Source organism: Zingiber officinale, chromosome 4A (genome assembly GCF_018446385.1).
Source record: "Zingiber officinale cultivar Zhangliang chromosome 4A, Zo_v1.1, whole genome shotgun sequence".
Classification (NCBI taxonomy): domain Eukaryota; kingdom Viridiplantae; phylum Streptophyta; class Magnoliopsida; order Zingiberales; family Zingiberaceae; genus Zingiber; species Zingiber officinale.
In genome coordinates, this window is record NC_055992.1 from 18,773,960 (window position 1) to 18,799,111 (window position 25,152).

At 36.1% G+C, this 25,152-nt stretch overlaps 2 protein-coding genes across 3 annotated transcripts in view; both read left to right on the forward strand.

Annotated features, from left to right (window-relative positions):
- The first annotated feature begins 4,893 nt into the window (after positions 1 to 4,893).
- On the forward strand, positions 4,894 to 9,641 carry LOC121973185. Its single transcript, XM_042524758.1, has 2 exons — positions 4,894 to 5,507; positions 9,459 to 9,641. The coding sequence occupies exon 1, from the start codon at positions 5,122 to 5,124 to the stop codon at positions 5,470 to 5,472; it is 351 nt and encodes a 116-aa protein (XP_042380692.1). The 5' UTR covers positions 4,894 to 5,121; the 3' UTR covers positions 5,473 to 5,507; positions 9,459 to 9,641.
- An 8,244-nt stretch (positions 9,642 to 17,885) lies between these two features.
- Positions 17,886 to 25,152, forward strand: part of LOC121969659 (DExH-box ATP-dependent RNA helicase DExH1-like) — a 36,953-nt gene continuing 29,686 nt past the window's right edge. For both annotated transcript variants that reach the window (XM_042519863.1, XM_042519864.1), the window contains exon 1: positions 17,886 to 18,148. In XM_042519863.1, the coding sequence (XP_042375797.1) occupies positions 17,987 to 18,148 (162 nt within the window). In that variant the 5' untranslated portion in view covers positions 17,886 to 17,986. The remainder of the gene's footprint in view (positions 18,149 to 25,152) is intronic.

The following is a 25,152-nucleotide window of genomic DNA, read 5'->3' on the forward strand; positions in this document are numbered from 1 at the left end:
TCCAATTGACTTGCTCTGGTTCGACTTTTTTGGGTGATTTCGGCCATCCGGAATAGGGCTCACTCGAACCCAGTTCCCCGCCTTCTCCTCGAGCAGTCTTCCGTCCCGACTTTACGTCACTCGAACACCACGTATGTTCTTTACGCCCACCGGGTGTACTCTTCCGCAGCTCTCTCGTCCTTCGGACGCACCGAGCCCGTCGGCTCCCTTCCCGTGTCGTCCTTCTCGCTAGCTGCGTCTTCCGCTCGACTTCCTGCGCTCCTAAGCTCCTGCACACTTAGACACAAGGATCAAACACAAAGCAGGACCTAACCTAAACTTGGTTGATCACATCAAGAATGTCATGGGGTTCAACACTGGGCAATGCCGGAGACAGCCAAGGAGGCACCATCTCCCCTTACACTGACAGCCTGGACTTACACCCTCACTGTCGACTTCGCCAGAACCCCCTCTTGCGCTGCTCCCAAGCATCGATTCGGCTACTGTCACCGTAGGCCCTGTGGTGGCCCATCTGATGGCGTTACACTTCCGTTGTGCTCCGGCCTTCGTGCCAATTTATGTGTATGCTATGTCCCGATCTTCATATTGATCTGATTTGCGTGCTGCTATTATTTCTCTGCCTTCATGCCGCTATTATCTCCCGACCTACGTGTCGATATTATCTCTCGGCCTGCGTGCCACTAATTATTTCCCGATTTGTGTGCCGCTATTGTCTCCCGGCCTATAGCTCATTCCGTGTCGCGCCCGGCTCCGCGTCGTCAGGTTCAGCTCTCCATCCTGATCGGGAGTCGTCTACTCTTCCGGGTCACGACAACTCAAGCAACGTCCCATCCAAGGGTGTCCCCTTGGGCCATGGTACATTCTCCATTCATATTTTATACGTATTTCATTATTTTATGTCTTATCCTGTTACTTATATACTCGTTGGATCTGTTTCGAGCATCGGGGTACCAGAGACTGGGGCGACCCGGTCACTGGCTGCAGGTAGCGTTGACTAGAGGACTTCTGACGACTTGGTCAACATAGAAGTCATCTCAGCATACCCCCTCCGGGACATCTTGACTCGGTTAACATTCTATCCACCTCACCCGGCGGTCCATCTGACTCAGATTCTGAACAGAATCAAGTATTACTATCAAGGGGCATAGGGGCAATTCTCAGTGGATACAAAATACCATATTAATTATCTCAATTTCTCCTTACATGCGTTGTTGTTGGGCGACCCGAACATGGTTTTAGTCTCCTCACACCATGCTCGCAACATTCTTTAATCATAACCAAGATTTGACATCATATCTATCTTTCTCTCACTCAACCCTATCGGATGAGTGTAAATTTATAGATTAAATTATTTATGGTGGGATTTAAAAAATTATCAGTTACTTATAACTTGATTAATGATTAAATTTATTTGGATGATTTAAATATTTGTTTATTTCAATATTAATTATATTGTACTTTTGGATTAAAAATTAATTATTTTAAATATTTTTAATTTATTTAAAATGTGTGATTGTTTATTGTAGAATATTAAGTGGATGAGAAATATAAAAATATCATATAATAAAAATTTAGTGATAAATTTAAAGATGTTTCTTGTAGTGATATAAGTCTCCACATGTTAGCACAATTAGTTTGGGTAAGAGTATTACTATCAAGAGACATAGGGTTGATTTTCAGTGGATACAAAATACTCTACTAATTACCTCGATTGCTCCTTACATGCGTTGTTGTTATTGGACGACCCGATCATGTTGGGCTTGATCTTATCTAAGATCATGCCCGACATGATTTTAGTCTCCTCACACTATGGGCACAATGTTCCTTGATCATAACTAAGGTTTGACTTCATATCTATCTTCCTCTCATTCAATGCTACCAGATGAGTGTAAATTTATAGATTAAATTATTTGTGATGGGATTTAAAATTTTATCAGTTACTTATAGCTTGATTAATGGTTAAATTTATTTGGATGATTTAAATATTTATTTATCTCAATATTAATTATATTGTACTTTGGATTAAAAATTAATTCTTTTAAATATTTTAATTTATTTAAAATGGGTGATTGTTTATTGTAAAATATTAAGTGGATAAGAAATATAAAAATAGCATATAATAAACATTTAGTGATAAATTTAAAGATTAAATTATATACAGATTTACAAATAGAAATGTATATGAATTTATAAATAGATTAAATTATATTTGATAGGCTATTTGAGACGATTAATAATAAATTTAAAATAAAATTAAAGATGAAATTAGTATTTGAAATTAATTTAATTTTGTCAATTTAATAACAAATGTATAAACGGATTTTAGATTTGTTTCTAAAATTAAAGACAGAATATTTTCGTCTCGAAATTAGTCACGGAGCTTTCACTAATGAATTTTTAAGACGGAATATTTCGTTTCAAATTTTCTTTAGAGACGAAAAAATGATTTTCAGAGACAGTCATCTCTGAAGCCATGTGTTTCTTGTAATATGTAAGCCTCCACGTACTAGCACAATTAGTTTGGGTAAGAATATTACTATCAAGGGGCATAAGGTCGATTCTTAGTAGATACAAAATAGCCTACTAATTACCTAAATTCTTCCTTACATGCGTTGCTATTGGGTGACCCGACCATGTTGGACTTGATCTTATCAAAGATCATGTCCAACACATGGTTTTAGTCTCCCCACATCATACTCACAATGTTCCTTGATCATAATCAAGGTTTGACATCATATTTATCTTCCTCTCACTCAACCCTACCGGATGAGTGTAAATTTATAGATTAAATTATTTATGATGAGATTTAAAAATGTATCAGTTACTTATAGCTTGATTAATGGTTAAATTTATTTGGATGATTTAAATATTTATTTATCTCAATATTAATTATACGGTACTTTTTCGATTAGAAATTGATCATTTTAAATATTTTTTAATTTATTTGAAATGTATGATTATTTATTGTAAAATATTAAGTAGATGAGAAATATAAAAATAGCATATAATAAAAAATTAGTGATAAATTTAAAGATTAAATTATATATGGATTTATAAATAGAAATGTATACGAATTTATAAATGGATTAACTTATATTTGATATGATATTTGAAATGGATTAATTTATATTTGATATGATATTTGAGACGGATTAATGATATATTTAAAATAAAATTAAAGATGGAATTAGTATTTGAAATTAATTTAATTTTATCAATTTAATAACGAATGTATAAGAGGGTTTTAAATTTATTTTTAGTATTTGAAATTAATTTAATTTTATCAATTTAATAACGAATGTATAAGAGGGTTTTAAATTTATTTTTAAAATTAGAGATAGAATATTTTCGTCTCTAAATTAATCACAGGTCTTTCACTAATAGATTTTTGAGACGAAATATTTCGTCTCAAATTTTCTTTAGAGACCGAAAAATGACTTATATATTTTTTTTGTTTCTAAAACTATGTTTTCTTGTAGTGTATAAGCCTCCACATGCTAGCACAATTAGTTTGGGTAAAAGTATTACTATCAAGAGAATAGGGTCGATTCTCAGTATATACAAAATACCCTACTAATTATCTTAATTTCTCCTTACATGAGTTGTTGTTAAGCGACCCGACCATGTTGGGCTCAATCTTATCTAAGATCATGCCTAACATGATTTTAGTCTCCTCACATCATATGCTTCCAATATTCCTTGATCATAACCGAGATTTGATACTATATCTATCTCCCTCTCACTCAATCCTAATAAATGTAAATTTATAGAAATTCAAATAAGTTAGGTTCATCAATAGATTTATGTCAAAACTCATTAATCAATTTAAAGATCTTAGATTACATCTATTTTAGATTTTATGAATTTTTTAAATTATAAAAAGTTAAAAGATGTCATTCATTATTTATTTTAGATCCTAAGAGGTGTTCCAGGATTAAGTTTATGGGGCATGTAAAAAAAAATAGAATAGTTTAATCGAAGGAAACAAAGAGAAAAAAGTTATATGATAAGGTAAGAGATTAAAAAGTCAGCGATGGGAGAAATAAAATAGAAAGGTCAGTAAAGTCAATGTGCCTTTGATAAATTATTTGTGTATAGTTTATCCTTTCGTAAATTCCCGTAATAAATTTCCTTTTAATACCATTTTGTTCTTCATTAAAATGTAAATGAAAGATAAATGATCGTTTTAATTTTGCGCGTGTTTAAAAATGACCAGTGGATTTTTATGATGTACATAAATAAAATTGTTTAAAATTATGAGTAAATCTGTTTAAAAAATGGAAAAGGCTCGACTGATTTAATTATTATTTTTAATTAGCATTGTATTTAAACTATAATGCATCGGATGCTTATATAGTCTCAAATATTCACAGTACGATTATTAATTACAGTGTATTACATAATATTTTTCACTCGAATCCGATATTGAGGTATTGGACCGCCAATATTTTCAAAACAATAATAAACTTTCGAATAAACTCCACTATTATTATGCGGTACTTTGCATGCCATCCGCCGTTCCGTTGCGCGTTTTGTGTTCTCTCCAATTAACACATGGGTGTATTATGGGTAAATTTAGTAGAGTGTCTTTATCAACGGGAAGTTGCAACTTCCCCCATGGCCCCACGCTACACATGCAGCCATCCTTCTTAGGACGCTAAATGACCTATTTACCCCTCCTTGCCCCTAAGAAACCGAGAAAATAAAATGACAAAAGAATCCCTGATGCAAATCTTTAACTCCGACCCGAACGCTCATCATCAGACGGCTAGCGTTCGCCTCCTCGGCAGATCAGGTATCTCATGGCACTACCGTGATTTTCGTAAACAAAAAGGGGAATTTATTCGCTGCGGACTCTATAAAAGGAGGTTCGACCTTGCTTTCAAAGGCTTTGCTAATCTCCCCCAATTCTTCTCCTTCCGCTTCTCTCTCGTTCGACGACGGCTGCCCTTCGCCGGAGAAACTAAGGTCCGGTCGATCTCTCCTCTTCCGACGCCGCCTCTAATTTTTTTTTTTTTCCTTTTTTTTTGGGGGGCTGGTGGTACACTGTATTTTGATTTCACTGGGTTCATTTCACCAATCGAGGGCGTCCTGGCTGACGTGGCGGGAGGGAGGGTCAGGATGCTGAGCGAACCAGAGAAGAAGCTAAGCTCGGCGGGGAAGCGGAAGGGCCGCGATCAGGGCGAGGCCCAATCCGTGGCGGAAACGAAGCGAGCTCGGGCCGAGATCGAGGCCACGGCCCAGGGGAAGGACAACAGGCTCCTCGCCGGCTTCCTCGCGCACGAGTTCCTCTCCGGGGGCACGCTGCTCGGGCGGCGGTGGGATCCGTCGAAGGGTGCCTTCGAGCAGGGCATACTTCCACCGGCCTCCGGCGCGTACAGCCAGGCGTCGTACTTGTTGCTGAAGGCGGAGGGAACCCACATCCCCGGCGTGGTGAACCCTAGCCAGCTCGCCAGATGGCTTCAAATGTGAGCGAGGGGGAACTTGAATCAAACTAAAAAAAACAGGTAAGGGGTTCAATCATCCACAGAACAATGGTTTTATTTTATCTTGATCGATCCTTTTTTTCGTGGATTGTCTTTGAGTAGTATAGCTGATTAGTTCCTGTAGCTCCTTTAACTCTAGCAAATGATTGAATTTCTGTTATTGAAGATCATGCCTTCGATGTTAAAGTATTACTTCTATTCTGCTTTTCTTGGGAGTCTGGTGCGGATTCTCCGTGTTCTTGATTGAATCGGGGGTGCTATTGGATATCTTTCATTCAATTGGTAAATCATAGTAGTTACATCCAATGCAAGTAACATTAGATTCAATAGTAACACAGTTCATCCTGAGCATGATGACTGTCGCCGCAATCAATTGCATATATCTTGATCAATATTCCCAAAATTCAAAAGTTCTATCGCCTGAAATTTTTTTCTTTCGTATTCATTAGTGTCACTGTTTTAGGTCTCCATATACCTTAGAATTATCTTTGCATTCAAGTAATTGACTAACATTTATGATTATATTGCACATCTAGTGGTAAACATCATAGAATATGGATAGTATGTGCATTCAGATGTTTTCGATTTGCAGATAATTTTTTTTTTTTTTTTGGTAAATCTTGATTGAACCTTTTATTTCTCAATCATGGATATATGGCTTTAAAATTATGCTATTTACTTTTGGAAAATTAATGGGAAAAAGACAATATCCAATGAAGATTTATATTTTGATAGTGGGGTTACATTAGCACACACTTTTATCATGAGATGTCCTTATATGAATTGAATATGAGACTATTTTCATGCTTTAGTACCGAATGATAAACTCTAAAACCCTAAACTCAAGTAGTATTTTAGACATAATTAACATAGAATATGACGAACTCAAGTACGTAGCACATTAACCGACTTTAGAAAGACTTGATGGTGGAGCCAAAGCATAGAATATTTTGAGATGTTTGTTTTATATCTTCCGACAAAGAATGAGTCTTTATATATACATGTTTAAAGAATTTGTTCTTGCCCATTAAAGTTGCAACCCTTGGGATAGAACATCAACTACCAATAATTTCAATATGATGGCAAAAGGCGATTTGCTCGTTCCAGCGCCTCCATTAACTCATTCGTAGATCAATATAGAAGAGGTAAATCATGGATGACTACTATTCTTGGGCAGTTGCTTGTCTGTCAGGTCATGGCGCAATGACAAAGTGCTCAAATAGTTTCTCAAACACATATGGTTTGAATGTCATCTATGACGTACTGTAGGACGTTGACTACTGAGCAAGAAGTTGTCTGTGCTTCTGAATTCGTCCACCGCCGGAACTAATTAGACCGAAGTCCCAAATGCCTGGATTATATATATTAATAAAAACATGATGAGATGCACATGTCAATCAATAATCAGTCAATAACTAAACATTTTGTTAAATGCACCACTTTGAAAGGTTAGATAGGAGTTATCTAATGGTTGATCCGCTTGGCCAGACAACTCTTGTGATAGTATGTTAGAATTGAATAACAAAGTGGCCATCTAGTATAATTATATCTAAAGTTGAAAATTTCTTTCTAATTGAGAATAAATTAAGACTAAAATTTATCAGGTAAAAAATAACAAATGCAAAAATAGAACTTTGATGTAAACAACAAAATCATCTAAATGCAAACGTTGAACATTAAGGTTTTATTTAATATCCTTTAAATTTCAAATTCTATAAAATAACTCGTATAAAATTAATCTATAATTCGATATTTGAAACATCCCTCTACGTTGCATTTAGAAACAGTTTGAGCTTCTTTTTTTTTTTTTTTTGAACAATTTTAACTAAAGCTTGGTTAAAACTATTCTAAGATTGAACAATTTTGATCAAAGTTAGAACAAATTTAATTAAAGTTTTATTTTAGAGCGTCTCGTGGGAGCTCTCTAAGAGTGAGCGCTACGTAAAAAAAAAAAAAAATCTCTATGCAACGTAGAGGGATGTTTCAACAATTCTTTCATTTCCATATTGTTTTCCTTATATTTTATATTATATATAATTACAATCCTCCGCATCATCCATCCCTTCCTTAATTAAAAAATCTCTTCACTGACAAATTTAAATTTAAAATTTTATTTTAATAATAAAAAAAAAATAATGTGAGAGAGCGACCGTATAAATACTGAACTACTACTTATTGAAGGTGAAAGAGATGGGAGGGAGCTCTCTCTGTATGATCATGTCTACAGTGGGAGCTCGATGTACTTATATTTTTAGTTGGCATCTTATGCTGATTAATCTTGATCGGTCTGATTTCATAAAAGTTTTTTCTATTAAGATAAATTAGGAAATACTCGTAGCGAATGACTCATTAATCTAACGTAAAATATTTGTTAATTTATTAAAGCTGAAATTTGATATTTAAATGTCTGAAAATTTTTTTAAAAAAACTCTATCGGGATGGGATCCTCTAGACCACCTTTCCTGATTTGCTCTTGGACCAGAAAAGGTAGATTAGTGGGAGACAATGGTTCTCACATGTTAAACAGGTGGGGTCATTACTTCCCATCAATATAAATGCTGAATCAAATCAAGGGATAACTCAACATTTATGGATCAGAGGATCCTTTCCCCTATCGTTACAGTATTACCCGAGGGCTAAAAGTTATTTAAAGATAATATAGTTTCAATTAAAGTTATTGAGGATGTTAAATTATTGATGAGGAATTATTTTGATAAATTTTAAATGAGAGATACCTTTTATAATACGAGTAAAAAAACAGAGTTGGCTCTGGATAGTGTGGTGGTAAAGTTTTTAACAGACTCCTCCAGAGTTTGAATCTCATCCACTGTAAAAAAAATTTCTCTAATATAATGAAAAATCTAAGAAGTTTATGAGCGTGCACACATTTGTACTTTCGAATGTGTAATTTTGATCCTTGTCCTAAAAACTTATTTTAAAACTACCTTTCTTCGCTGCTATTATTATAATAATTTTAATTAAAATTATTATAAATTATTTTAATATAAAATAAAATTACTTCTATTAATTAAAATTATTACATATAGAATAATATTGTATAATAATATTATTTTCAAACCTGATTCAAATATAAAGTGAGAATAAAGATTTCTTATCAAAATAGGCACACTTCATCCTAAAAATATTCTTAATTTTTTATCACTTTAATTAATTACCTAACCAACTCTATTTTGACTAATTCTACAATAACTTTTCTTATAGGTTGGTTAAAAATATGTCACTATAAAAATATGAAACCGTCATATTAGTGGCTCCCAAGCCTTTTACTATCATTGAGATGGAGGTAAAGTGAAGTAGCTCAAGTGACAAATATCTCGATGGAGATTTCAAAAGGGAATGAACTCCTCTGCTAAATTTTGACTTACTATTGTAACTTTGACAAATATCTCGATGGAGATTTCATAAGGGGATGAACTCCTCTGCTAAATTTTGACTTACTATTGTAACTTTATCTCAAACACTTACCAACTAAAGGGCTGAAATAGGTCACCATAGGCATTATGGAAATTGGGCATAATGAAACCAAACAATTTTAGCGAGACTCAACTTTTTATAATTTTTCTCGTCACTACAGCTCAAACTTTCATAGCTTCTAATATTACCATTTTCTTAGTTTTATAGGTGTGGTACAGTTTCAAAGAGCAATAAAAGGACTATAATTTAAATCTCAAATAAGACAAATATCTTAAAGATCGACTTGTGTAAATTATGTTCCATATTTATCCAGTAGGAAAACTAGCTAGGGAGAGATCGTCTATATATAAGATTAGTCTTGCAAAATTTGAGCACTTGATTATAAAAAATTATCATTCCCTCGTGATAGCATATGCGGTCAATAATAATCTCTTTGAGTGGGCGATTTAAATTATATCACGGTGTGTTGATAATAATTGCAGGTGTGATTTAGTTAGGTTGGTATGCAAAAAGTTTTTAAAAGGTAAATTCTTGCAGATGAATGTTAAAGACATACAAAGTCCAGGAGGTGGAACTCCAGATAGATGGAAGCCAAGTGGTGGAATTCCTCGCATGTGGAATTCGAAGAAGTCTTGGCAAGTGGAAGTGTATGGAGGACGGAGTCAACGTAGGTCCAGTCTGGGCAGTACTCCGCCCCAAAATAAAAATAAATTATTATACACATTTTTTACATATAAATAAATATTTATAATATTTTTTATTAATGAAAAAGCAATGGTATATTACCTCCATGATATTTTATTCATTGTAATCATCACTAATATTTATAAAGAGGGCATGTGGTCTCTCGGACGGTATAATAATTGAGATATGAGGTGTTATCATACGAGATTTTATAATCGAAACTTAACGCATCCGAGTATGTCTTCTCCTCATGTTTCATTCACTTGGATCTCTGGAAGGATCTTTTTTCTGTCACGAATATATGTTGATTTTTGTAAAAGATCCCTACAATCTCTCATGTTTAGTTCGTTGGGCTCCATTCTGCCAGGCAGTGCCCACTCGAATAAGTCATCTGCGCCATCGCCAACTCCACCCTGTAAAGCTCCAATTGTATCCTCAGGTAGGACCACCGAACTCACTACCATTGCCTCGCCGCTCAGGACGAATGACACATGATGAAACACCCTTGCCTCCTTCCACACTGACATTTGCAGTCTGGTCACCCACACGTTGACCATCACCCGAGATCACGTCGGAACCAAGTAACCAACCACTTGGATCTCCTCTATCATCTCATGGAGCATCAGCAGGATAGACAAGTGCATGTAGAGTGTCTCCTTCATTGTGCACTTGAGGTAGAGGAGCTTCACGAGCTCGCTCTCCTGGACCAACTGGTCTAAGCCGACCATGACTACCAGCTAGCTCTTCTTGCACACACCACATCTCGTTAGGGTTCTTCATCAACTCGACCATCGCTTCTTTGATTGCCGATGCCACCGTCTTTGCATCGCGAGGCAACCACTGCCTTGCGTGGCCACGTCACTACCTCGTTGGATAGTTCAAGCGACCACGTCTATACTGAACTAATATTCTAGCTCCGTCCTTACCTAAGAGAGTGTATTCCTAGCAAATAGATCATCAAAAGTGAAACTCTTTGTAGGCTTGTTGAATGTCAAAGATCATTTACTAAAGAGCTCAGGTGACCTAGATGAAGTTAGTCTTTATTCGTAATTGTCCGATTGAAACAACTGACATTTTAAGACAGGCAGGTAAAGGTAGTAATTAATTGACCTTTATTCGGCCATTTAATGTCATTTATTGCAACTAAGGGGTCTTAGCTCCTATATAAAAATGCACACATTAATGAGAAACACTTCATTCATCTTTGTTCCTCTGTATCCCGGGAAATAGATGTCCAATGTAACCTTGAGGTATTGTCGGAGAGAGAGGAATTTGTTTTAAGAAAATTACGTCAAACGTAAACCTCAATGTCTTCTTTTTCCAGATCGAGCAACCATTTGATCTCGGTCTCTCGACTCGACGTTCGATGTTCGACAATCCACTTGGGAGTTAGATCCGCTCGACACCCCAGCCCACTCGCGGTACTCAGGACCCATTCGGGTCATTCAACAGTTACTCGAGTAACTTGGTAATCGGGCGACTCAGTGAACTCGACACTTGTTGACTTGGCAGATCGATCACTAGACAAGTTGGACACTTGGCATCTCGACTCAGCGCTCAATAGACACAACAAATTGACCCGATTGGGTCATTATATTCGCCATCTTCTTGTAACTTGGTTGCTCGATCACTCAGTCAACTTGACATTCAATAATTTGGTCAAGACAGTCAGCTAAGTTTGATTATTCTAGATAGTCGAACTAGATAATCTGACAGTTTGACATTATTAGTTAAGATCATCATCTAACAGATAAGTCTAAAATTATTGAATCTTATAATTTTCAATTTAGAATATCCCCTATATAAAAAAATTGTATAACAAAATAACACTCAATGGTATAGGCTTGTTGAAGAGATCTCCAAGAGAGAAGCATGATCAATATGAAAGTGTGAGAATAGTGATCTAGTAAAATGTATTTTAGATTTTACTTAAAAATTTTGTATTGAGATCTGTCGCTAGAGGGATAGATGAATAGTGATTACTTGGTGGAGGGGATGGATGAATAATGATTTACTTGGTGGATTGTACTTGTTCGTGTGCTCATATAAAAGATTAATAAATATGAAATTAAAAACACACGCATAGAAAATATGAGATTTTACCTGATTCAAAACTCGTGCTTCCTATTTATAATCAAAAGTACCAACGATAATCCATTAATGTTCTCTTTTTCTTATAACTTCGAGAAACCCCCAAAAGTACAAATTCTCAATACAGCTACACTTTGCTTTTCCCATGCAGCTCCAAGTACAGATTCTTGATAGAGTGGTGTCGGTAGTAGTGTAGTAGTTGAGACATGATATCATATAAATTTCTATAAAGTAAAAATTTCAAATATATATTTTTACATTCTTTTTTGACTGACCATGTGTACTAATAATTAACCTTGGGATGGGTTGACGGGGACGCTAGAAGCGAGCGTATTCATCTTTTGTCACAATGTGTATTAATAGTTAAAGAATATTCATATCAATTTTTTATCACTATATTTAAAATTTAAAGTAAATAGTTCACTTTATTAAATTTAAATAACCATTTTCATTATACATTACATCAATTATCCTAAAATTTTCATTATTTTTAAATTATTATTATTTTTTTCTTATTATTATTTTTTATTATTATATTTAGAGAATGAATAGAAGGAAAAAGAATTAACAGAAAAGAGATTGAAAAGAAATATTATTATATATTTAGGATAGAGATTTGATTTTTTAAATTTAAAGAATTATTATTTATCAAATTTAAATTTAAAAAATATATAATTATTCTATCTAAAATTTAAAATAAAAATTTTAGATAGAATAACTGATATAGATATTCCACCTTCTACGACATTTATGCTCCCCTTTCCTTTTCCCCTCTTATGCACCTCTTATTTATTTTCAAAAATCTTTCTTGTTTTTTTCCCTCCTTTTGCTCACTCGCTCTGCTCACTTTGAGGGTTTTCTTCTTCTTTCTTCCCCCCTTCCTCGTTTCCTAACTTGATCCCCATTCGCTCTACCTCCTAGTCATCTCCCTCTCTCATCTCCCTCGTATGCATTTGGAATAGGAGGAAGCCGGCAAAAAATGAATACGCTCGTCGCCCACACCCCGAATTAATATGGAAAAGGTAAATGACTCAGTAGGTAACTGCAGGTGGGGTGATTTTTACACGAAGTGCAGAGATTTATGTCCTGTCAGCCCCGTGATTCAACCCTACGACCTTATCTGAGCTACTCATGGGGAAGTATACGAGGAAGGCCAAGGGCACCGGCGAAGTTGCCTCCATCGAGGTCACTTACCAGTCCACCCTCGGCGTCCGTACCCGCACAAGGGCTCTCGCCGCTGCGCCGGCCGAGGACTCCTGCGATTACCTCGAGCTTCGGAGCCGCCGCCTCGAGAAGCCCCTCCCGCCGCTCCTGGCCTGCAAGGGTGCTGACAAGCCCACCATTGGCCCCCTGTCTGAAAGAAAATTCTGGATCCGTGGGGACGAGGAGGTGCTCGGCCTCGGAGGCGTGACCGGATGCAGAGGCGTCCTTTGGGGAGAATATTATTGAGGCCGAAGCGAAAGATAGGTGGGTTAACTCGGTAAATTAGGGCTTCTTTTTTACTTGATTTTTCTCTTCTTTTTCTCCTATTGTGCAGTTTGGCTTTTACGTTGTCATTTCGCTGATCATGTTGCATTAATACTTATTCTACGTGCTGACCGGAAAGATTCAAGTAAAAGAAATATATTTCATGCAGAGGAAGCTAACACCATTATATAGAAGTAATGTAAACTAACATTTCTACTTTTTCTGTTCATTTTATAGTTTTATAAAATTGGTGATTCTTCTACCGTGCTTTTCCCCAGAACTTTTTCTTTCCTTTAATTTCTTTTGTTCTTTTTGTGAAGATTTTGTTCTTACTGGTCTTTGAGGTGATTCCTTGTTCTGCACTTATCACAAGAAAGTTATCCTCTCTGCCAAGTGGTCGTGCTTTGTTGGAACAAAAAAATATTATTCTTACACACCACCTTTTCACAATTGCTAAAGTCATCCTAGATGATCATTGTTTTTCTGCTAACTCCAAGATAATTTAGTACTTACTTTTTTCCCCCTCCATTGATTTTGTACCTTTTTTACTGGGGTATTGGCGCCCATGGCTGGTTTCCTATGGTACTGTATGAATCCTTAGGGTTGATTCACTTCTTCATTGCCATTTGTTATTTATTGGATAATAGTATTGTGTGGTACTGTTTGCAGACTGTAACCAATTTGACTCCTGCTTTGGTTTTATTACTGGGCCATGATGGTGAATGAGCTTTCTGCCTCGTTTCATTTTGGTCCTGGCTACACAAAACTTGTTTTTTTGGCCATTCATGTGGCAAAAAAGGCTATTCGCTCGCCTCAACATCCCCGCCATCGCCAATTCATCACTAGATCAATACGGAGGAAGTAAATCACGGATGATTATTAGTCATTAGTGCAGTGGCCAAGGCATGGGGGAAGACATGCTCATACGTAGCGAGTTTCGACCCTATGACCTAATGTGGCAACACCCCATGTCTTAACCACCGCCCCGTCCCAAGGGGACGTTTTTTTTTGTCATTCATGCTTGCAAGCAAAGTTGTTTTTGACATGGTGTGTATTCAATGCACTTCTAATTTTTTTTTTTGTTTTTTAAGTTGACACTAGATATCCAGCTTACATTGATTAATCCAAGGGGTGATCAATTCGGTCTTATGAAAATTTTCCATCGGCCACCACAGTAAATCGGAAAGCGCTCGTAGCAGATGACCCATGGTCCAGTGTTCAACTGCTCATTAAGTGAAATTCATCCATTAATTCACTGAAACTGGAACTCGATCATTAGATACGTGGGAAGGAAACTAAGAAGGCACTCTGCGACTACACCATTGCCCCGGGGGCTTCGGTGCACTTTTTCTTCATTGCAAACCATCCTTCCGTATCAAATATATCTTATGTATGTTTTTGTACCTACCGATGCAACTCTGTCATGTTCCTTCCTGTTCTTTACTTGTCTTCCTTAGGAGCATAGATTTTTTCCCTTCCTGCTCTCTATCATGTCATTTCTTTCCCTAGTGATTCAAGCTGTATACAGTTACAACAAATTCGTGATGTGTCAGTACAGGTTGTTTTGGCCTAATATTTGTTAGTATGTTTGGCCTGTGAAATTTGGCTGTTTTTACAGTTTGTTTCCCACATGTGACTTTAGCAAATTTGTGCAGGCAAACTCGTGTCTCTCTTTGCTTCTTTGATTTTTCTAAAGTTGAAAATTTTACCATCATCATACCAAGCTCCAAACGGTGTTGGATCTGTGTTAGGTGTCATGATCAGAAAATTTATCTGGCAGGCAACCAGGCATTAGTCTGAGAATGTACTGAGTTACTAAGTAATTCTATCCAGCTTAGCCCTTGGCCATGCTCGCAGTTTAGTCATGTCTGTGTTAAATGATTACTATGGAAGCTGATTGGGGAATGCTCTCCTATTGTCATTGGGTAAAGAGTGAATAAACTTAGGTTGAAATCATTGTCTAGTTTCAATTTAGTCATGTCTGTGTTAAATTGCAAGTTGGACAGGGAATGCTCTTGTTATCATTAGGTAGAAACAGCAATGGACTTAGTTTCAATGCTCCCGTTGGGTAGTTTGAGTGTCACAGATGTTGTCAACAAAAAGTTGTCTTTGTTTGGACACCTCACCTTCCCTATTTACTTTTTCTGCATTTTAATTAAATCTTCTAGATCTGATTTGCAACTTGTTGATGCGATTTGGAACCTGTACTAAATATTTTGTTTCTTCTCACTTGCACCAACTTTATGTTGGAAAGATTTGACAACACTGTAGTTCCTATTCTCTTGGTGGAAAAAAAGATCAAATATATTCCTAGTTTTATATTCTTGTTGTCTAACAATTTGAAGTTTGCAGGTTGGGTTTACGCAATTATTGGTTGCTTCATCATTGTCTCACTGGAGAAACACAATTTGGTAGACCAATGTTTCTGATGTACCAGTTGGTTTCAGGTATGACAGGGAAACTGCTGCTTCATCATTGTCTGTAAAAGGTCAAAGGTCCCAGAATTAGCTGTTAGTTTCATGTTTTGTGTAACATATAGAGCTGATGAAACACTCCAGTGTAGTTGGCAAGTTTAAGCTCTTTGTAACTTGTTTAACAAAAGTTAAGGGATCAAATGTGAGTTTCTCTCCAATCATCACTCCCATCTCCAGAAAATTTTATAATTAAGAAACTGTAAAAATAATATATTTGCATACAGTTAAACAATTCAAATGTATTATGACGTGGATTAGTTATGTTGAGATAGATTTGATGTCAAAATAAATATGTTATGGTTATTTTTAAAAGATTTATAGTAGTTTTTTTAAAAAAAATCATAAAAAGTTAGGTTAATTAATCAATAATTTAATAGCATAACCTTAAATCTGACAATAAGGGGCCAACAAAAGCATAGGAACACGTTAACCTATATTCTTCTGAGAAAATAATAAATGGAAAGGTTTAATTATGCAACACTAAAACCCTTTTGTGTTTCGCAACAACTAACTTCAAATTGAATCTTTGTGCTTCGCCAACTTAGCTTCTACATCGATTCAATAGTTTTTTATAATTTCCTCACCCTCTTAGAGCCCACCTCTCTTACACATTTAGATTTAATAAAGTGTGTTGAATGAATTTATCTCTTTGTGAGAATTAAGCATATGAGGTCCTTTGTGTACGAACACTTTCCTTCCCTTGAGCTTACCTATGGTAAACACGAAGACAAAGGAAGCTAAGACACATTAGTGACAACATGATGAAGCTCGCGCCAACTAGTTGTTGGAAGTATGGTCAAGGTGAGTGAGGTGGGAAGGGATACTTGAACTTGACCATATTAGCCCATGGGGTCTTTTTCAATGTTGACTCCTTGCTAGTGGTGACTTGATTATTGTTATTGTTGTCCAGAAAATAGAAAGAGGAGTCTTGACATAACAATAAAATTATTATTGTCCTTGTGGTCCCAATGTCATGTCACAATTTAATATTCAATCATTCCATATAATATTTAAAATATAATATTTAAAGAGCATTATGGAATGATTTAGTACTCTTTGTTATTAAGATTAAGTGCCCAATGCAAAACCATGAGCTTAGACAAGGATTAGCTTTTAGTTTTCATCCTTTAGAAAGAGGTGAGGATTGTTATTTATTGAGAGCAATCCTGATTAGGATCAAACTTACTATAAGAATGGAAAAATTCTATGGTGTGGGTTAAAGTGTCTTTCCCTTTTTTGTTTTTGTTTGTAGAGATATATCCTATTATCACTTGCAAAGAATAAATTAGTGGATTGTTACACATTTAATTGGAACAAAAAGGTGATATCGTTCATCCCAAACGGTAAGTATCGTTAGTCATATGATAAGATACAGATAACTAAATCACAAGAATATTTTATCCTAATATAACATTTCTTTGCATGGGAAAAAACTAAAATTAATAGTATCCTACATGTTGTATCATCTGTGGAAGTCCTCAAAGAAAATTCACAAATTTTTGTTTTAAGAGGAATGATTTAGACACTAGTATCCAAACACTTGTCTAGAACTTTTCCTACTTCATCAACATCTCTATTCCTCATCAACATCTCTATTCATACTCTTAATTTTGTATAAACTTACTCTTGATTTATCCCTTTTCTACTTTGTAGTTCTATTATGGTTTGCCAATATATAGTATATATCAAATTCAATTTAAAGTTTGATTACACTATAATATTAAATTCTATTAGAGATACCTCTAAGAACACAATAATAAAAATCAGAACTAAAAATATTTCTTACTTGCTGAGCTCCAATGGATGTGATATAATGATAAAATACTTAAAGGAATATATTGAAAATGGAAGAAAAGTCATTTGCCTTTAAAATTAATCAAGTGAAGTCTAAATTATTAAGTTAGAGTTTACTCACTCAATCTAATAACTAATTTCTTCTAAATTTTTTTTACCTCTTATAGTTTACTTATTTTTTTTATTTTAATTCTATAATGCAAGGTATTAAGAAAGAGTTTATAAAATAGAAACCAAATACCATTCATTTAATATTAAGATAAATAAAATAATAAATAAGAAATATAAAGACAAATTAAAATGTTTTAAAATAATTATAGATCCAATAAAGTGTGTATGATGCGGATCCCTGAAGCGGTTTATTTAGTATGGGCTGAAGCCCAAACCCACGAACCAAACCGGCACAAAACCTCGCTCTATAAATTTCATTCAGGTCTATTGCCTCTTCCTGTGATGTCCGCGGCCTGTGCTCTCGGTGGTCGGCACCACTGCTTGTTGGCGTCCGCCAGAAATCTATCTCACCGTCGTCTCCCTTTGGGAGTCGTTGTTCGCCTTATGTCCTACCGTCCCAACTACCAGGGCGGCCGCAGGGGCGGAGGACGAGGTGGCAGTGGAAGAGGTGGAAGAGGGGGCGGGAGAGGCGGCGGCGGTCGGGGGGAGCAGAGGTGGTGGGATCCTCAATGGAGGGCCGAACGTCTTCGCCAGATGGCTGGCGAGGTGATTCTTCTGCCTCTCGTCTTATACTATTTCTCCCTCCATTTACTTTCTTCTATGCGCAGGGCCGGCCTGACTTTTGGAGCCCTTGCGAAAAGAGAAAAGGAACTTCGTAAAACTTAAAAATTAATATATTTCATTTAAAATAGGATAAACTTTATATAAAATATATTTCTCAAAATTCTTTAAAAGTGTAACACCATACAAAAATATGTTTCCAAAGTTTCTCTAAAAAGTGCTATACCTACAAATAAAAAAAACAACTATGAAATAATCATTGAAAAAATCTAAATTTTCCAGCATTTTGAGAAGCAAAATCAACAATGAGGTCTTTAAAATCAAGTTTTTCTAACACTTCATTTTCGATGCATAAAATTTTCAAGCCATTTATATTCAAATCATTATCATCATTTTCTCTCAATTTTTCTTGCTTATTCGTTGCATGATTATGATCATTGTTTTCTCTCAATTATCCTCGCTCATTGATTGCATAATCATTTATTTCTTGTTGATTACTTGATTGTTACTCATTTGTTGCATGATCATTTAGTTCTTCTTGACTTTTTTCTAGTAATTCATCAACTGAGTCTTCAATTGAAGAGTTAGCTTTAAAAAACTTATAAGAACACCTTTGTGAGTTTTAATAATTTGTTTCACTTTTTTTTTTTCTGACTCCCAGATTGATATTTCTTTGGAAACATGTTTGTGCTACAAATTTCAAATGTAAAAATAAAACACACAAAGCTAGCAATGAAACAAACACAAGCAGTGAAATAATAGTGAAAGAGCAATAAATCCTGGTTTGTGCTTAAAACAATCGATATAATTTATTTTATGATAATTAAAATTGGGATGATTTATTTAAACTCTTTCAAGTCCGCAAGAAAAATCATAAAATATTGGACTCCAATACAATATTAAAAATTAATATTGAATATTGACAATAAGAAAAAATATAGATAAGTAGGCAACTTATGTTGTAAGTTTATATATTGATGAATGATGATATTGATGAAACTAAAATTGCAATTAGAGAATAGACTTTTTTGATTTAATCAGAAGAGATTCAAAAGAGGAGAAGGAAGAACATTAGCGTTCTGACTTATGTAAACGAATTAATGAAGAAAGAGTTGTACAAGGAATAAAGTCTTGGAAAGGGAAAAAAGGATTGTCTACTTTCTTTCTTTTTCTTTCTTTTCTTTTTTTAGATTTTTTCTTAAATTTTAATGGAAAATATTTTCTTTTTTTGGCCTTTATTAAAACAATTCAATAGTATATATATTTTTGGACCTTTATTAAAATAATCCAATAAAATATTTTTTTTTGGTTTTTATTAAAACAATCTAATTATATATAATATATATTATATATGCATGTCAAATTTAGGAGCCCTTAAAAATCGGGGGGCCTTAGGCTATCGCCCTAGTGATATGCCTCAGGGCTGGTCTGGTCCTGTTGATGCGATCTGTCACGCCCCAGAGGAGTCTCTGTCCGAAGAAATTTCGGCAGCATCTCCCCTGTACGGCAGACAATCTGAAACTTTTCTACAAGCACTATATACCTCAGCCACATGCGGCTGGAATAATAACAATAAAAGAAAACAAACACCACGCAGTTAATATCAAATTCAGCCTCTGGCTGACACAACCACGCAGGTAAATATAAAGCAGCCCACTCGGCTGTACCAAAACCAAAACACAAAACTGCTAGCCGGCTAGACTTACACAACCAATAACATAAATTCAAAATACCACATAACAACGTCAACACTCCAAAAATAAAACCAGAGTACAGAGCTAAACAAACCGATACATAAAACAAACAAAAACATACGTGAACCGATAAGTCCTCTGATGAGACGTGGGGACCAGCAGACAGGATGCTCCAAGCGACACCATAAATAACCCGGTTCTGAAAAATATAGAGTCCACGGGTGAGTTCAACAACTCAGTGAATACCAATAGATACGCCTAGTAAGATATATCTAATAAGAATAAACATGGAATACGACTTCCTAATCATATATCTAGAAAGATGCGAAACCGAAAAACTAAGGAAGCTGTACTCACCAGAACTCCTATCCAAACAAAAGGGTCATCAAACCGAAGTGCCCTAAATCCTGTATGCATGCCAAACATATGATCCAACCAAATGCAGCAAATAAATGCAGGAAACACAATCACAAGAAATAAATGATCAATATGATCAAAATGATTGGTCCCCCCCGCCAGCAATCATCTCACACACAAACGGCGAGACCGAGTGGGTAGGTCAGTGACAACCGTGCACTCTGCTCATTGCTCCTGATGAGTGACCGAGTGGACGGATGTTGTCGAGTACTCCCGTCCCGTGACCCCAAATCATAAATGGGGAGCTCAATGCTCAACTCCCAGACACGACGACGGGAGGAATCCTCGCCGCTAACACGTTAGGTCACACTACCCACGAGCGGACCAACGTAGCCAAACAAAGTCCCCGCTGCAACACACACTGCCCGAATCGACCACTAACCCATGAGTGGTGTGTGCAGATCCACGTAATTGGATGTGCTCAACAACAATGGAGTCGACTATCGCACAAGATGCAATCATGATGCATGACACTAAACATGGCAAAATCGATCAACATAACCACATCCATACATACAAAATGGGTATCAAAAAGTGATGGTCACATACCAAGATCTAGAGTACACAGGTCAGATAAAATATCAATAACCCTATGTCCTGAACATAATAAGTATGGAATATCCTGATCAGCATAGAAAAATCCATATATACATAATATGGGTACCACAGTATCAGTAAGTCAAATCCACGGATCTAGGGTATACAAGTCCTCTAAGGTATAACAACCTAGACCCAAATCATATCCCTCTTCCATAGCATATGTACCAACAATATACACAGATCAAAGAATCAGGGTCTAAACACCCGAATCATATATGATATACAAATAGAGGTACACAAATCTGATATGGCACAAAAACCTAAGTATCAGATAATCTAGATACACAGGCCAGAAACAACAATCCAAATCCTAGTCCTAACCTCAGTAAAACATGGTATGTCACTTATTCTAAATACTAAGATACTCATGGCAATAAATCACATGATGTAAGCACGGATACGTCACAGGCGATAAACCTAACATGCTATGGATATCAAACAGTGACATACCAAAGACAAACATGTTCATTGCTTGTAGTTATAAAATACTATGCATATCCAAAGACAATATCATAAAAGATAAGTCAAGAGGTACCCGCCTCCGATATAGATCGAATCGAACCAATCTGATGTCGAGACGCCCAATCTCGAATCACAGTCCTGTAACAATACATTTTACAATTAATTATATCATTAAATCAAAATGACCAAATCCTAAACCTATTAGGATTAAATCATAGTGAATCAATCCAATAGATCCACATCCCCTTCACAATTCACCACACCTCACCAATTCCAACACATAAGCAATTATGTATGTACCAATTCCTACCTAAATCAATATGTACCAAAATCATGTTCCTTACCTAAATTCACATGATCATCTAACTAAATCCTCCAATTCGAAACATGATCTACAACCAATATTCATATACATATAATCCTTACCTCAAATCTCAGCTGTGCTGGATGGAAGGGTTGCTGTTGGAAACCAGGTGTCGTTGGACAAGAGTAACAACCTCTCGGCAAAGACTACTTGACTCTTCCTCTCCAAATCTCGTACCCTTGATCCACAACCAGGAGGAAGAACATACACAGCAAAGAAACACAACAGGGAAGAAAATCAAAGGTGAAGATCACTGATCCTCTGCCAAGTTCGTGGCTGCTGGACCCGGGTGGCAGAAATGGACTGTCGGATCCCAAAATCACCAAAGATCACCACTTCCTCACCAAATCGTAACCTTCTTCCTCTCCACTGGTCGGAGGTGACCAAGAATCTGTCGACAGTGCTAGGCACAGCGAAGAGGTTTTGTGCGTCGACGTCGGCGCGTTCGGGTGACTATGAACCCAATCTAGGGCACAGCAGTGGTTGGCGTCGCTGGAGGGGAGAGAGATCGGGGCTGCTCCGTGCGGCGCCAACCTAGGGCAGAAGCATCGTGAGGGAGGAGGAAGAGGGATCGGCCGGCTAGGGCACAAGCGATTCAGCGGGGGAAGAAGAAAAAGAAAGGGAACGGCTCGCGTGGGTTCGGCGGGGAAAAAGAAAACGAAGAAATAAAGAAAAGGAATTAAGAATTCAACATTTCCTCTTTTAATTGGGGAAACCCAAACAGGCTTTCTGGGACCCCGTTTTTATCTCCGTTAACTCGTCCGTACGAGCTCCGAAAAATTCCCGGAAAATTTTCAAAAATTCCGAAAAATTCCCTTATTAATATTCGCCTATTTTCGGTATTTTACACGATCTTCTCAAAGACCGACCTCTTAACAATTCAGAGAATGAATCTTACTACCCGTTTTTGGTTCCATGTTGAATCAGAAGACCTATGTTTCTTTGGGTCGATGGTTTAACATTCATTTGCGACGTTCTCTCTGAGATATAGATTACTTTCTGGTACATGAAAGAGTTTTGGAGCACACTCCAAAATCTAAAATGAGCCACAAGGGAAAAAACGACGTAACGATTTAAACCTACTACGTTGCAACATATATTAATTATTTTTATGTGACAATTATTTTGAGTAAGATTTAGCATCATGGCAATGTGTTTTATTACCTTGTACTCAGATGATCTCAAATTAAATACTTAACTAACAAATACCAATAAACTTGATTCTTTTCCTACTCAACTACAAATTGCTTTGATAGTTTGAATCTTTTTTTCTTTAAATACATAAGGTGATTTTTTGTTACACTTGTGTTGTAGGTATTGAGTTTATAAGGTACAGTGTGCTTAGTCCCTAAACATTATCATAAGTCTATGTATTTATCAAATGGTGGTTTCATTATATATAATATATTTTTATCTTTTCCAAATTCTACATGGTATTAATACTTTTTCTAGGCTTAGGATTCCAGAATAGTTCTCCTAAAAGGAGGCCCTTGCCATTGCTCACAGCCCATTCTCATTATCTATTCTTCTCTCTTCGTTGAATCTCTTCTCTTCAACAATTTTGTTGCACACCTCAGTTGTTGTCCGCTATCCGGTTGTTGCCAATGCCCATGAACTGGCCATTGCCAACATCTTCTCCAATACTCCCTACAAGAACTAGATCTGACTTTGCTTGCTTGCAAAGAAGAGTAGTTGTGTCTCCTGCAGTGATGCCATCACTAGGAGGATATAAACACAAGCTACAGCTTCCAATCTTTTCCACAATATGTGTCTGCATAACCTTCTTGTGCATCTTCTGGTCGTGCTAGCCATTGTGTGAATCCTTCATTGAGAGACCAAGTTGTGACTCTTTGCTATCATACAGTCCCCTTCCTATAATTCCTATAGTTTACTGGTCATCTCCTATACCTATATAGGTGTACTCTCCATGCATACTCACATTGATGGAAACTAGCTGCATTAATCACTTCCTCTCCGTGGCACCATTTCTCTTACGCGAGAAATCCTTAAATAAACAACTTACTCATTCTCTTTCTTGGCCAACCTCTTAACTCTACTCATTTTCTAAGATTCCAAAACTAGATATGGCCAAATTTGAAGAAGCCTATTCCTTCGCTTTGGCTATATTGTGGTGGTTGTCTCCTTCTCTGCCAACCTATCAGCTTCTTCTTAATAAAGATCTTAGCTCCTGCCATCTACAACATAACATCTGTTATGCATCTATCTTACATCTTCTTCTTTGTTAGAAGATATCCTCTTCCTATAATCCTCGGCTCCTACTTGCACAGCAAATTATCATATTTTGTTTACTACTTTATTTCAATTTTCTTTTAAGAACATTATCTTCCCAATTTCTTTGTTTTTCTAGTAGTTCTTATTCTATCTGGTTTAAACAGAGAAAATATCAGATTCTCATTTTGCTATATCCAACAAAAGGTTAAGATGTGCTATCTATCTTTAATGAAGTTTTTAATAAAGAAAATGTATAGTTATTATTTTGTTATGTCTAACAAGCAAAGCTTTCAATTTGGGTTGGGCTCATCGGGTTCACCCGCCTGTTAAACAATTTAAGTGAGTTGGATTAAAATTTTACCAACCCATTTTAAGGCAGGTCAAGGCGGGCTGATTTGCCTAGGCCTGCGACCCACGTGGATTGGCCTGCGATGGGCTTGGGTTGACCTGCGGGTTGAGAAAAAAAATCTTCTAAAATTTAAAACTAAAGTAAAAAACTCAATGGACTCTTGAGCTTGACCCGCCTAATCTACGATCCAACCTTAAAATTTTTGGCCTTTTCTATATATTTTTTTAATTTTTTAGCGGGCCCGCAACCCACTGGGATGCCTGACCATCCTGTCCTGCCATATGATGGGTTTTTGGCGGGTTGACTCACCCTGCCCTACCACGGGTTATCCCATTTGATAGCACTACTAACAAGGAATTATGTTATGCCATCCTTTCCTCCTGAGTTATTTTAGGCATTTAGGCTCTAAAATTCAAATTGCAAATTATAAATTTTAATTTTAGGTTATAACAGAGGTAAATCTTAAATCAATACCATAGTCTAAAATCTAAATAGTATTTTTTAAATCTAGAACTACTGAACCGAATCCCATTGTCTGTCATCAGAATTTTTAGGTAGCCCAATTCAAGTTATCTGGTTTTTCCACAAGAAGTCCTCCATCTGCTTCTTTGTGATATTCTTAACTGGCTCTGCCTTCAACAATTCAGAGAAGTGATTAAATCTCATGAATAAGAATTTCTTTTGATCTTTACCTTGTGGACATGACTAAAAATATCAACATCCACAAATAGATTGGTAAGACAGTCTAATGCACTTCATAAATTCAGCTGCCATAGCATGTCCTTATGACTTTCATTATCAAATTCCTTGCAATTAGTGCTGGTCTGCTGGAGCCTAGATTTACCTTTAGTGGGTGCAATAATAAGCTAAA